Source organism: Pelodiscus sinensis, chromosome 12, assembly GCF_049634645.1.
Source record: "Pelodiscus sinensis isolate JC-2024 chromosome 12, ASM4963464v1, whole genome shotgun sequence".
Classification (NCBI taxonomy): domain Eukaryota; kingdom Metazoa; phylum Chordata; order Testudines; family Trionychidae; genus Pelodiscus; species Pelodiscus sinensis.
Genome location: NC_134722.1, coordinates 44,054,048 through 44,068,482, shown reverse-complemented (window position 1 = coordinate 44,068,482; position 14,435 = coordinate 44,054,048). Strand labels below are relative to the sequence as shown.

The following is a 14,435-nucleotide window of genomic DNA, read 5'->3' as shown; positions in this document are numbered from 1 at the left end:
GTTCAGGTCTAGTGCCCTTCTCCACTGGACCCTGCTAGCCTAGAATTAGCCCCATCATCACTTAGTACAGGTTGAACCTCTCTAGTCTGGCACACTCTGTCCAGCAACAACTGTGGTCCGGCATGATTTTAGCTAGTCGGATGTCCACTTATCATGGGTGTGGCCAAGTTTCCCGCAGTCCCATAAAGTTTGTTTACAGCTACCAGTCCTGGCTTTCAGTGGTCTGTGCTGTTATTTAGTTCTAATTTACCCGTCTTCTGCCCAGTAAGCACTGGAAGTGTTAGTAAATTTGATAGATTATAATGACCTCCTGTGGTTCAGCAAATTCTCTGGTTCGGCACCAGTCAGGTCCCAAGAGTGCCAGACTAGAGAGGTTTAACCTGTATATCACTTTACTTGTTCATCAGCTCTCTCAATTCCAGCAACTAAGGTGGAGGAAGAAGAATGAGTACATTGACTTGTGACCCAATCCTGCAAATAGATTGCTTCAATGAGATCCATATAGGTGAAGGGTTGCAAAACTAGGTCATGGCTGAGCAGAAGAAACTTGGATTACATCTGGGGTACACGTCTCAGCTCACAAAAAATGAGGTTACCCCAATTAATAAGAAGAAAAGGAAAAATGAAGAAACTAGAAGTTCTAGAAACTAGAAGTTAGCACAATATTAAATAGCCTATACACTCACTCCTGAAGAATGTTAGGAAACCATCTTTTTTTTGCCACTCACATTTAAGACCCTGACCTTGCAATTTACAACATGTGGATGGACCTCCACATTTACGTGGAAACAGGCACAGGGTCCATCCACACATAACAATCTGGATATAACAGTTTTTCCTCTCCTTGCCTTACAAGGAAATTATTTTCATCCTACCCAATTCAATGGGTAACAGTTAATCAGTGAATCAACTCCATTCATCTGAAATAGTGAGTTGTGCTCACGAAAGCTCATGACACCATCTACATTTTTTGTTAGTCTCTAAGGCTATGTCTAGACTGCAGGCTTCTTTCGAAAGAGGCTCTTTCGAAAGCATCTTTCGAAAGAGCCTCTTTCGAAAGATCGCGTCTAGACTGCAGGCGGATCTTTCGAAAGAGAAATCCGCTTTTTCAAAAGAGAGCACCCAGCGAGTCTGGATGCTCTCTTTCGAAGATGGCCTCTTTACATTGAAGAACGCCTTCTTTCGAAAGAGGAACTTTCGAAAGAAGGCGTTCTTCCTCGTAAATTGAGGTTTACCGCCATCGAAAGAAAAGCCGCGTTCTTTCAAAATAATTTCGAAAGAACGCGGCTTGAGTCTGGACGCAGGGGAAGTTTTTTCGGGAAAAGGCTACTTTTCCCGAAAAAACCCCTGAGTCTGGACACGGCCTAAGATGCTGCAAGACTGTTCATTGTTTTTTGAGTTTTTCCGGTTAAACTAACATGGCTACCCCTCTGAAACAGTTAATCATTGTGTCATTATTGAAAAGATGCAGTGATTGGATTTGAGAATGGCTAAATCAAAAACAAGTCCAACCATAAATGAGGTAATGTGTAATACAATTTTACAACTGTCTACTTTAATGAATAATATAGTTTCTAACTAACTATTTTTGCCATTTATTGAAATATATCAGTAATTAGGGTGATCAGCAATTTGGCTGTTTTTTTTTATTTTTAGCATATATTTATTTGTATTTAAGAAAAAAGACACACTGTAAACTGCCAAGAAAAGCTTCAGAATTATAATCAGTGATCAATATATCCAAAGCAAGGCTCCAATCCTTCAGAGACTTGTGTTCACACTTAATTCTACCTACCCACTGTGATGAGCTCCATTGAAGTCAATGGGTCATTTTCTTATAGCATATAAAATGAAGTATGCGTCTAAGTGTTTGCAAATCAGAGCCAAAGAAAGAACTATAGCTCCAAGCACAGTTAAATCAACCAGCAACATAAAGAAGTCTTTTCATTGCAGGACAGTATTTCAGCTGAATTCACAGAGAAACAGTCCACCACAAACCAACCTCTTTTTTCCCATCTCCATCAAAGTCACACAATGCTAATGAACGGACATTGTCCCCGGTAACCTAAAATTAAAAGAAAGGAGTCATCAATATTTATGCTAGTTTCGCCTTTGACAACTATTTTTATTTTTTTAATTATCACAAGAACAAAGACTATAGAATATAGTTGGCTCTGGCTCAAATTGTATATACAAGATGTGTAAAACTTCATTTAGCACTGTAACCGTGTAACCGCTAAAAATGCTAGTTTAAGCTTTATACTGCAGAGCTTGAAGTGAAGCCTCCCTGGGAGCAGGGCCAGCAGGCTTCACTGCGGGCTCTGCAGCTGGCTGCCAGCCCCACTCCTGAGGAACCAGCATGTAATCTGTGGCAGGGGTGGAGGGAGGAAGGCTGGGCTCTCTATTGACAGCCCCCGACTGCAGTGCACCATGGAGAAAGGCTGCTCTGGCAGGCCCCACAGGGCTGGAACAGCCTCTACTGGTTAACCACAACAGGTAAGCCTCACCTATTAAGGATAAGATTTACCAGTTAACCGGTTAACCATTTATAATCACTAGTATATACTGAATAAATTCCAAAGATACACAGTTTATCATAAATCTTAAATTAAGAAAGATTTCTGAGCTATTCAAAAATCAAATTAATACTGATCTATCAAAAACTCTCTTGTAGAGACATCAAAAGGACTGTCTATATCTTTACCGTCCAAAAAAGATCATTTCCTTCATAATCAAAGCCCTGCAGAGCACAGTTTCCACCAATAATAGCAAGAGGAGATGAAATATCTCCTAGCATCCCAAGCACGATTGCATTAGCTCCATCTGTAACCTGCAGAGAAACATTATATGAATATAGATATATAACAAAGATTCATCAAAGAGTATCCAGAGTTACATTAACCTAATACTGCATGTAATAATGAAGAAGTTATTCATCATTTAATATAAAGTACTCATAGTTCAGGGATGGGCAAATACTGGTCCAAGAGCCAGATCCAGTCTGCCAATGTTAGCTCCTAGATTGCCCCCATACCAGGGGATCACAGCTCCTATTGGCCATGGATCGCCATTCCCAGCCAATAGGAGTTGCAATCGCCCATACCTGCAGAGGTACAGGTAAATATAGCAGCAGAGGCCCACCAGGAATTAACTCTGGTAAACTGCCGCTGTTTTATTGACTACCCATCATAGTCTAAAGGATGAACCAATAACCAGAAATTAAACAAAACAGAGATAACCAACTGCAAACATAAAATAAAATAGCAAAAATCTATGTTGTATTTAATTGTGCATGCTGAAGGTTGTATGTCTATCCATGTATGGCTTCATGACAAAAATTCAACTTTTAGTTTTTTTCATAATAGGTCAGTCTTTATAACCTTACAAAACTGGATCTGTTTATGTCCACTGTAGTGTAATAAGAGAAAGTAACTTGAATTGTTATATTTTTAGTACCTATTGATTTATCATACCCAAAATAGTGTTACCTGTGAAGTTTTGAGCAAAGACATGCTCATTGCCCCCAAAGAATTTATAATCTAAGATCCCAAACTGGTAATGAGATGCATGCAAATGCTCCCTCAAACATGTACAAAGTCCTGTTGACATAAATGGGACATGCACATGGGTACGCCTTTTCACTCATAGTATCTTACTGGGAGACGGAGGCTACATGGTCATAGAGATCCAAGTGCAGATTGGGGACTAACTATAAGACAAGACACAACAAGCAAGAGCAACAGTAAGAGGTTACAGTACTAAGGTGGGTCAACCCAGTTACGCATGTTGATTAGGATGAAGGTTACAATAAGGTCAGTCTGCAATTACTCAGGCTGGTCATTAACTTTGTATGTATAAACACCTTTCCCCACCCTCACACTCAGTGTATTTTAAAACCTATTTAATTTGTATTACCTTCTTCCTATTTTAAAAAGAAGCAAAGAAAATTGTAAATATTTAATGTACTAATTTTAGATATTTAACTGAAAAATAAAGAATAATTTGCTTAGAATAATGTAATGTTTTAATTTTTTTTTCCTATACAATTTGTGACTCAATGACAAATCCATGGCTTTTCCAAAATACTGTTCCAAGCAGACTTAGTTCAGATATCAGACTGGAATATATTATTCTGCTCTAATGATTTCATTTCAGATTTGAATAGGCTTTTGAGTTTTAACTTATAACTGGTAAGCATAATATAAAAAACTCAAGTCACTAAAAGACAGATATTAACTTTATACTTTCCTCTTAAAAATATAATAGTGCTTTTCAAAACATGCAAGTCCTCTGCACAGAAAGCCCTCAATTGAGTTAAATCACTGACTTTCAAAAAAACGAAGCATAACAACTGAATAAATTAACTTAGAATTTATAAACTTAAACTGGGTTGATATGCAAGAATGAAAAAAGAAATAGGAAAAACAAAAAGACAAAGACTAAGAATGAAATTAACTTGCCTCTTTGTAAAACAAATCGGAATTGTTAAACACATCATAAGCCAACAAATTGGTCTGTGTTCCAACTAGAAGACAATCATATCCAAGTTGGGGATTTAGTACTCCTGCTGTTAGACAGCTGACCCCCTGGTTAATGTTGAGAAGAGATATATCAGAATCCTGGCTGCTTTGCAGCATACGATTCGCACTTACATTCTGGCCACGGGCATGAGGGTTATGAATAAAAACCTGTAAAAAAATGGACATTCAAAGATTGTTCTAAATCTTGCTAGCCACCACATATATTAATACACAGTAAGAGGCACAGTTTTGATATTCAGGCACAGGTCCTGGAGACTAACAAAGAGAGGTGGAAATGGTAAGATTTTTATTTTTTTGATGTTGCTGCTTTTTAGAGCCCCACCAGGTACCTCCTACACTACAAAATCAGCAATTTCCAAAAATTTGTTACAAGCACAAATGTGCCAACTTGGAAGAGGTTAGTGTTAAAACCATTTTGAAAACTGAGACTGGCTGACAAGGAGGATGAGGTAATATATTTTACTGGACTTCTGCTGGTGGGAAAGAGGCTTCTGAGTCACACAATGCTGTTCTTCACATCTGAAGAGCTGTGTGTGACTCAAAAACTTGTAGCTTGCACCAACAGAAGTTGGTCCAGTACAAAAAAAAATTACCTCATCCACTTTGTGTGTCTCATATTTAGAATTATAATTATTTTAAAAACATTAAGAAAGTTATGCCCCATCTCTCTTGGTAATGGCATTAGCAAAAACAAGGGCTATTATAGTAATGTATGTGCTACTATTCAAATAGCGCATTATTACATGATACTGGAAAATCATTAGTCTCTTTTTTCTGTACTTATCTTCTTTAAGGTTAAATGCTTTAACAGTATAATTTATCAAAACCAATTAATACAAATGCCTAGAAGCAATGATTTATCCCCCACATTTCTCATGTTGAAACCCAAATGAAGTTTTATGCCACAATCCTGCAACTGGATCTACGCAGTCTGAGCAACTGCTTTCTGGGGACCAGGAAACAGGGGGTGAAATGCAGGATGACTGTGCCTTGTGGTGGACTGAGGTCATGGAAAAATGGGAGACTACGTGTGTTTCTATGAACTGCATGTATCCTTGTGTAGTTAATTGATATGGCCGAGCAGGATGCTGAATCTTGCAAAGAGAGGCTATTGAAACTTTTGGAGATGTACATTTTCTGTCTAAGACTTCAGTGAAGAGACTACTCGATTAGCTTACTAACAGCTATTTAACATCCCTTTGCAGCACCACTGAGAAGTATCCTTTCCTGTTGAGGTACTTACTGGCAAGCCTGCGCACCAGCTCTTAAAGTGCGTCTAATGCAGAGCTTCAGCGGAGGTTGATGCTGGGATGCAGCATGCCTGCCTGCACACCGGCTCCCCAGTCCGATAATGCAGAGCCACAGTGGGGGTTGCAGCTAGGACCCAGTACGAGCCAGGACTGAGCCAGCCTATAGGCCAGCCCATTAAAAAATGTACTTGAAGAGCAGTAGGCGGGAGGGGACTGCATGTAGCCAGGAACGTTAACCGATAAGCACCTGCTTATCGGTTAATTGCATAGGCAACCGGTATGCTAGGCAGGGAAAGGCACTGCCCTCCCAAACTGCCAACCTAGCCCTGCCCACACTCCGCCCCCACAACACCTAGGCTGTGTCTACACTGGCGCGATCTCGTGCAAAAGTGTCCGCTCTAGCGCAAAAACTTGCTGCCTGTTTTATTATTCCGCTCACCAAAAAATCCACTGGTGGTGTCCTCTCACTGGCTGCATGTTCTTGCGCAAGTAAACTGACATTCTAATGTATAAAATCAGGGCTTCTTGCGGCAGAACTGACACTCCCGCTCAGGAAGAAGCCCTTTTGCGTACCAGCTCTTCCAGAAATGGCCAGTGTAGACAGGCAAACATGAATTTCTTGTGCAAGAAAGCTCTATAATTAAAATGGCCATCAGAACTTTCTTGCGCAAGATTGGCTACATTGGCATGGATGCTCTTGCGCAAAAGCACATCTCTTGCGCAAAAGCACATGCCAGTGTAGACGCTCTCTTGTGGAAGAGTTCTTGCACAAGAACTCTTCCGCAAAAGAGTTCTTGCACAAGAAGCTGCCAGTGTAGACGTAGCCCTCCTGGAGGCGGAGTGTTGCTACCCCCAGCACCCGCCCTCCCCATGCTCCAGGCTGGGGAGGCTTAGGCCGCATGCCCTCCTCCCTCCCCAGTGCTCGCTCACTCGCCCTCCCTCCTTCTCCATGGTGCAGTGGGAAGACAACTTGACTCCTTTGGGGGGGGTTGGGCCTCATCAGAAAGGGCAGGACTGGGGTGGGGATGAGGGCTTGCCTCCCCCATCTCTACCTTCACCCATTGCCCATGGTTAATCGTTTCATCGACTACACTATTACATCCCTAGCTCCAGACTCACTGGGCTGCAGGCTCCCAGCCCATATGGGCTGGGAGTCGGTAGCCTCCCATAGGAGGATGAGGAAGCCACAAGCAATGGGGGAGGAGGAAGGGCTGCCGACTCTCTTCCGGCAGCCCTCCCTTGCACTGGGCAGGGTCCCCTTGCCAGACCACGGGGAGAGGAAACACACGGTGAGCAGAGGAGGGAACGCATGATGAGCAGGGGGGCAGTCACAGAAGGGACATGAAGATGAAGCAAATATCTGTGGAGCTGTAGGGCTTTACCCACATACAAACACTGCAGCACAAGCAATATGAAAGCAGCATCTCCTCTTTCTGTATAAGCAAGGCAATCCCAAGTCACCAGGGACGTATCAGTACAGCTTGTAGAGTCACATGCATGAAAAACATGGCTTTTCGCTAGCACTAAATCCCTGGCAGACATGAACCTAAAACCATTTTCAGATTAGGCTTTTTCCTTTATTCTGGCAGAGCATTTTTCAGTTTGGAGTTTTCTCCATTCACAGTTACTGTGTATGCAAACAAGAACAAGTCATTTCACAAGGGAATAGCCAAGGGAGGGTGGGGGTGCTGACATGTATCTGTGCTTGTTGCCCTTGGCAGGAAAAGAAATGTGTGTGTTGTTCTGAGCAAGGCTTAAGCGCAAGCTTTACTCTGGAAATAAATGAATGGCCTGATTTTCAGGGCTCCTGAACATCCACACATCCCACTGAAGTCCATAGATGCCAGCGGAGCAGACACACTCTGTACCTGGGATCACGTTCGTACGGGTGTCTCAGTGAGGTGCTGTCCTCACACCGACAGTGGTGATGCCAGAGTGGGCAGATGATCTAAGAGTGTCTCCATATCAAGGCATCCCTACAGCAGGGGAAGTCTCTGGCACTGGTGTTCCTTTATCTATAGGTACTTCCATGAGGGACCCTCAGGCACCCCTAGGTCTACGGTTGTCTCTGCAGGGGGGATCTCCATGGTTTAGGGTCTCCATGCCAATGGCAGTCTCCATAGAGGGGTCAGGGCAGGGGTGTCTCCAGGGAAAGGACTGAAGGACCTGCCAGGGTGTAGGTGTCTTTAGGTCTGTGGGAGTCTCCAGGGGGTCCTCGTAGCAGAGCGTGGGAGGTGTCTCAAGGGGGTCCCCATGTCAGCAGTCAGGGCAGTCTCAGAGGGGGCCCCTGTGGCAAGCAGCAGAGATTTTTGTGAGAGGGGGGACTCCGTGGCCGGCAGCGGGGGCTGAGGGAGGAGTGGGGGGACCCGTGGCGGGCGGCGGGGCTGAGGCGGGAGGGGGGGACCCGTGGCCGGCGGCGGGGGCTGAGGCGGGGGAGGGGGGGACCCGTGGCCGGCGGCGGGGGCTGAGGCGGGGGAGGGGGGGACCCGTGGCCGGCGGCGGGGGCTGAGGCGGGGGAGGGGGGGACCCGTGGCCGGCGGCGGGGGCTGAGGCGGGGGAGGGGGGGACCCGTGGCCGGCGGCGGGGGCTGAGGCGGGGGAGGGGGGGACCCGTGGCCGGCGGCGGGGGCTGAGGCGGGGGAGGGGGGGACCCGTGGCCGGCGGCGGGGGCTGAGGCGGGGGAGGGGGGGACCCGTGGCCGGCGGCGGGGGCTGAGGCGGGGGAGGGGGGGACCCGTGGCCGGCGGCGGGGGCTGAGGCGGGGGAGGGGGGGACCCGTGGCCGGCGGCGGGGGCTGAGGCGGGGGAGGGGGGGACCCGTGGCCGGCGGCGGGGGCTGAGGCGGGGGAGGGGGGGACCCGTGGCCGGCGGCGGGGGCTGAGGCGGGGGAGGGGGGGACCCGTGGCCGGCGGCGGGGGCTGAGGCGGGGGAGGGGGGGACCCGTGGCCGGCGGCGGGGGCTGAGGCGGGAGAGGGGGGACCCGTGGCCGGCGGCGGGGGCTGAGGCGGGAGGGGGGGGACCCGTGGCCGGCGGCGGGGGCTGAGGCGGGAGGGGGGGGGACCCGTGGCCGGCGGCGGGGGCTGAGGCGGGAGGGGGGGGGACCCGTGGCGGGCGGCGGGGGCTGAGGCGGGAGGGGGGACCCGTGGCGGGCGGCGGGGGATGAGGCGGGAGGGGGGGGGCCGTGGCGGGCGGCGGGGGATGAGGCGGGGGGGGGGGGGCCGTGGCGGGCGGCGGGGGATGAGGCGGGGGGGGACCCGTGGCGGGCGGCGGGGGCTGAGGCGGGGGGGGGGACCCGTGGCCGGCGGCGGGGGCTGAGGCGGGGGGGGGGGGACCCGTGGCCGGCGGCGGGGGCTGAGGCGGGGTGGGGGACCCGTGGCCGGCGGTGGGGCTGAGGCGGGAGGGGGGGGACCCGTGGCCGGCGGCGGGGGCTGAGGCGGGGGGGGGCCGTGGCGGGCGGCGGGGGCTGAGGCGGGGGGGGGGGGACCCGTGGCGGGCGGCGGGGGCTGAGGCGGGGGGGGACCCGTGGCGGGCGGCGGGGGCTGAGGCGGGGGGGGACGGACCCGTGGCGGGCGGCGGGGCTGAGACGGGAGGGGGGGGACCCGTGGCCGGCGGCGGGGCTGAGGCGGGAGGGGGGGGACCCGTGGCCGGCGGCGGGGCTGAGGCGGGAGGGGGGGGGCCGTGGCGGGCGGCGGGGGATGAGGCGGGGGGGGGGGGGCCGTGGCGGGCGGCGGGGGATGAGGCGGGGGGGGACCCGTGGCGGGCGGCGGGGGCTGAGGCGGGGGGGGGGGACCCGTGGCCGGCGGCGGGGGCTGAGGCGGGGGGGGGGGACCCGTGGCCGGCGGCGGGGGCTGAGGCGGGGTGGGGGACCCGTGGCCGGCGGTGGGGCTGAGGCGGGAGGGGGGGGACCCGTGGCCGGCGGCGGGGGCTGAGGCGGGGGGGGGGGGGACCCGTGGCCGGCGGCGGGGCTGAGGCGGGAGGGGGGGGACCCGTGGCCGGCGGCGGGGCTGAGGCGGGAGGGGGGGACCCGTGGCCGGCGGCGGGGCTGAGGCGGGAGGGGGGGACCCGTGGCCGGCGGTGGGGCTGAGGCGGGGGGGGGGGGGGACCCGTGGCGGGCGGCGGGGCTGAGGCGGGAGAGGGGGGGACCCGTGGCCGGCGGCGGGGGCTGAGGCGGGAGAGGGAGGGACCCGTGGCCGGCGGCGGGGCTGAGGCGGGACGGGACCCGTGGCGGGCGGAAGCGCCGTGAGCGGTTACCTTGCCCGCCTGGGTGGCGGCCGCCAGGCAGGGGTGGGTCCCGTCGTACTTGCCCAGCGCCACCATGCGCGGCAGGATCCTGTGGTTGAGCTTCAGGGTGAACACGGGCACCAGCATCGCGGCGCCGGGCAACTCACTCGGGGCTCCCGGCCCCGCCGCCGCGGCCTAGCGCTGCCCGCTTCAGCGAAGGGAGGAGGCCGCCGCGTCAGCCGCAGGGCGAGCTGGGCCGGGGGCGGGTAACGGGCTCGGCGGCACTGACCGGGCTGGCACCGACAGGAGGAGCTGCGAGGGGGGAGCTGGCAGCGGGGCGGGGGCAGTAGGCGAGGGAAGCAGGAGATGGGGCAGTTGATGGGGGAGTGGAGTGATTGGCAATATGACGGGACAGTTGGCAAAGAAACAGGAGGTGGGGGGGGGGGGGTCAGTTAGACAATTATTACCACCCTCTGGGGTTGACCATCTGAGGCCCAGCCACTCAGAACTCACGTCCCTCCCCAAAGCCCAGCCATCCAGCAGCACTGCCCAAGCCCCCTAAGTCCCTTTAATTATAATTATAGGTTTTAATGGTTTTTCTCATAGGAACATAAGAACGGCCGTACTGGGTCAGACCAAAGGTCCATCTAGCCCAGTGTCCTGTCTACCGACAGTGGCCAGCACCAGGTGCCCCAGAGAGGGTGGACCGAAGACAAAGATCAAGCGATTTGTCTCCTGCCATCCCTCTCCAGCCTCTGACAGACAGAGGCCAAAGACACCATTTTATCCCCTGGCTAATAGCCTTTTATGGACCTAACCTCCATGAAATTATCTAGCTTCTCTTTAAACTCTATTATAGTCCTAGCCTTCACAGCCTCCTCTGGCAAGGAGTTCCACAGGCTGACTACACGCTGTGTGAAGAAGAACTTTCTTTTATTAGTTTTAAACCTGCTCCCCATTAATTTCATTTGGTGTCCTCTAGTTCTTCTATTTAGGGAACTAATAAAAAACTTTTCTTTATCGGCCCTCTCCACACCACTCATGATTTTATAGACCTCTATCATATCCCCCCTCAGTCTCCTCTTCTCTAAACTGAAAAGTCCCAGTCGCTTTAACCTCTCCTCATATGGGACTTGTTCCAAACCCCTAATCATTTTAGTTGCCCTTTTCTGAACCCTTTCCAAGGCCAAAATATCTTTTTTGAGGTGAGGAGACCACATCTGTACACAGTATTCAAGATGTGGGCGTACCATAGTTTTATACAGGGGCAGTAAGATATTCTGGGTCTTATTTTCTATCCCTTTCCTAATAATTCCTAGCATCCTACTTGCCTTTTTGACCGCCGCTGCACACTGTGTGGAAGTTTTCAGAGAACTGTCCACGATAACTCCAAGATCTATTTCCTGATTTGTCGTAGCCAAATTAGCCCCCATCATACTGTACTTATAGTTGGGGTTATTTTTCCCGATGTACGTTACTTTACATTTATCCACATTAAATTTCATTTGCCATTTTGTTGCCCAGTCACTCAGTTTGGTGAGATCTTCTTGGAGTCCCTCACAGTCTGCTTCTGTCTTGACTATCCTAAACAGTTTTGTATCATCTGCAAACTTTACTATCTCACTGCTTACCCCTTTCTCCAGATCATTTATGAATAAGTTGAAAAGGATTGGTCCCAGGACTGACCCTTGGGGTACACCACTAGTTACCCCTCTCCAATCTGAAAATTTACCATTTATTCCTACCCTTTGTTTCCTGTCTTTTAACCAGTTCTCAATCCAAGAAAGGACCTTCCCTCTTATCCCATGGCCATGTAATTTACACAAGAGCCTTTGGTGAGGGACCTTGTCAAAGGCTTTCTGAAAATCCAAGTATACTATATCTACTGGATCCCCCTTATCCGCATGTTTGTTAACCCCTTCAAAGAACTCTAACAGATTAGTAAGACAGGATTTCCCTTTACAAAAACCATGTTGACTTTTGTCCAACAAATTATGTTCTTCTACATGCTTCACAATTTTATTCTTTACTATTGTTTCGACTAATTTGCCCGGTATTGAAGTTAGACTTACCAGTCTGTAATTGCCAGGATTGCCTCGAGAGCCCTTTTTAAATATTGGGGTCACGTTGGCTACCTTCCAGTCATTAGATACGGAAGCCGATTTAAAGGATAGGTTACAAACCACAGATAATAGCTCAGCAATTTCCCATTTGAGTTCTTTTAGAACCCTTGGATGAATGCCATCCGGTCCCGGAGATTTGTTAACATTAAGTTTTTCTATTTGTTCCAAAACCTCCTCTAATGACACTTCAATCCAGGACAGTTCCTCAGATTCATCATCCACAAAGGACGGTGCAGATTCAGGAATCTCCCCAACGTCCTCAGCCGTGAAGACTGAAGCAAAGAAATCATTTAGTTTCTCTGCAATGGCTTTATCGTCCTTGAGTGCTCCCTTTATAGCTCGATCATCTAGGGGACCCACAAGTTTTTTAGCAGGCTTCCTGCTTCTAATGTACTTAAAAAACATTTTGTTATTTCTTTTTGAGTTTTTGGCTAGCTGTTCCTCAAAATCTTGTTTCGCTTTTCTTATTACATGTTTACACTTGATTTGACAGTGTTTATGTTCTTTTCTATTTATCTCACTAGGATTGGACTTCCACTTCTTAAAAGATGCCTTTTTGTCCTTCACTGCTTCTTTTACATGGTGGTTAAACCACGGTGACTCTTTTTTAGGTCTCTTGCTATGTTTTTTTAATTTGGGGTATACATTTAAGTTGGGCCTCTATTATGGTGTCTTTAAAAAGTTTCCATGCAGCTTTCAGGGATTTGGCTCTAGTCACTGTTCCTTTTAATTTCTGTTTAACTAACCTCCTCATTTTTGTGTAATTCCCCTTTTTGAAATTAAATGCCAGGGTGCTGGACTGCTGAGGTGTTCTTTCCACCACAGGAATGTTGAATGTTATTATATTATGGTCTCTATTCCCAAGCGGTCCTGTAACGGTTATATCCTGGACCTGATCCTGCACTCCACTCAGGACTAAATCGAGAATTGCCTCTCCCCTTGTGGGTTCCTGCACCAGCTGCTCCAAGAAGCAGTCATTTAAGCCATTGAGAAATTGTATGTCCGCTTTTCTTCCTGAGGTGACATGTATCCAGTCAATATGGGGGTAATTAAAATCCCCCATTATTATAGAGTTCTTTATTTTGGTAGCCTCTCTAATCTCCCTTAGCATTTCAATGTCAGTATCACTGTCCTGGTCAGGTGGTCGGTAATATATCCGTACTGCTAATTTCTTATTATTGGAGCATGGAATTACTATCCATAGCGATTCTATTGAACATGTTGATTCACTTAATATTTTTATTTAATTTGATTCTACGTTATCTTTCACATACAGTGCCACTCCGCCACCCATCCGGCCTGCTCTATCCTTTTTATATATTTTATATCCTGGTATGATTGTTTCCCACAGATTTTCCTCATTCCACCAGGTTTCAGTGATGCCTATTATGTCAATCTCCTCATTTAATACGAGGTACTCTAGTTCACCCATCTTATTAGTCAGACTCCTAGCATTTGTGTACAAGCACTTTAAAAATTTGCCACTGCTTATTTGTCTGCCCTTCCCTGATGCATTGGATTCCTTTGTATGCGGTTGTTTGTCTGCTCTGGCCCATGGTTCGCCCTCTCCCCTCCTCTCTTTCTGACTACAGCTTAGAGAATCTCTATCAATGGATTCTCCTCCAAGAGAAGTCTCCCTCCGATTTACATGCATCTCTGCACCAATCGGCTTTCTCCCATCTCTTAGTTTAAAAACTGCTCTACAGCCTTTTTAATGTTTAGTGCCAGCAGTCTGGTTCCACCCTGGTTTAGGTGGAGCCCATCCTTCCTGTATAGACTCCCTCTCTCCCAAAAGTGTCCCCAGTTCCTAATAAATCTAAACCCCTCTTCCCTACACCATCGTCTCATCCACTCATTGAGACTCTGAAGCTCTGCCTGCCTACCTGGCCCTGCGCGTGGAACTGGAAGCATTTCTGAGAGTGCCACCATAGAGGTCTCTGAGAATTTATCACAGAAAACTAGGATCCCTGCTCATCAGCTAGATGTCTCTATGCAGGTTTTCAGTAGCATGAAGAGTCTTATGGTACAAATGTAAATTTCACCCTCATTGAATTAAGTCTCATGATGTCCCTGTGAACTAGGAAAATATTATCTGTATTTTATAGACAGCGAAATGGACACACTGAGCTATTATGGCCCTGATTCAGTGAAGCATTGAAGTAAGTGCTTAACTAAATATGAGTTATCACATGCCTAGTAGTTTCTTAAAGCATGTGCTTAAGTGCTTTGCTGAAATGAGGCTTATGTGATTTTCCTAAAGTCACATAGGCTGCGTCTAGACTGGCATGATTTTGTGCAAAAGC

General features: G+C 49.2%; 1 protein-coding gene across 4 annotated transcripts in view; it reads right to left on the bottom strand.

Annotated features, from left to right (window-relative positions):
- BBS2 (Bardet-Biedl syndrome 2) overlaps positions 1-10,321 on the bottom strand; it is a 43,835-nt gene extending 33,514 nt beyond the window's left edge. The window contains exons 1-5 of one of the 4 annotated variants that reach the window (XM_075940397.1): positions 10,040-10,196; positions 7,660-8,078; positions 4,461-4,688; positions 2,705-2,830; positions 2,003-2,065 (exon numbers count right to left, since the gene is read on the bottom strand). In XM_075940397.1, coding sequence (XP_075796512.1) covers positions 2,003-2,065; positions 2,705-2,830; positions 4,461-4,637 — 366 coding nt within the window. In that variant the 5' untranslated portion in view covers positions 4,638-4,688; positions 7,660-8,078; positions 10,040-10,196. Of the gene's footprint in view, positions 1-2,002; positions 2,066-2,704; positions 2,831-4,460; positions 4,689-7,659; positions 8,079-10,039 lie in introns of all 4 variants that reach the window. The other 3 variants (XM_075940396.1, XM_075940394.1, XM_075940395.1) reach the window with 3 other exon arrangements.
- Between the last annotated feature and the right edge of the window lie 4,114 nt (positions 10,322-14,435).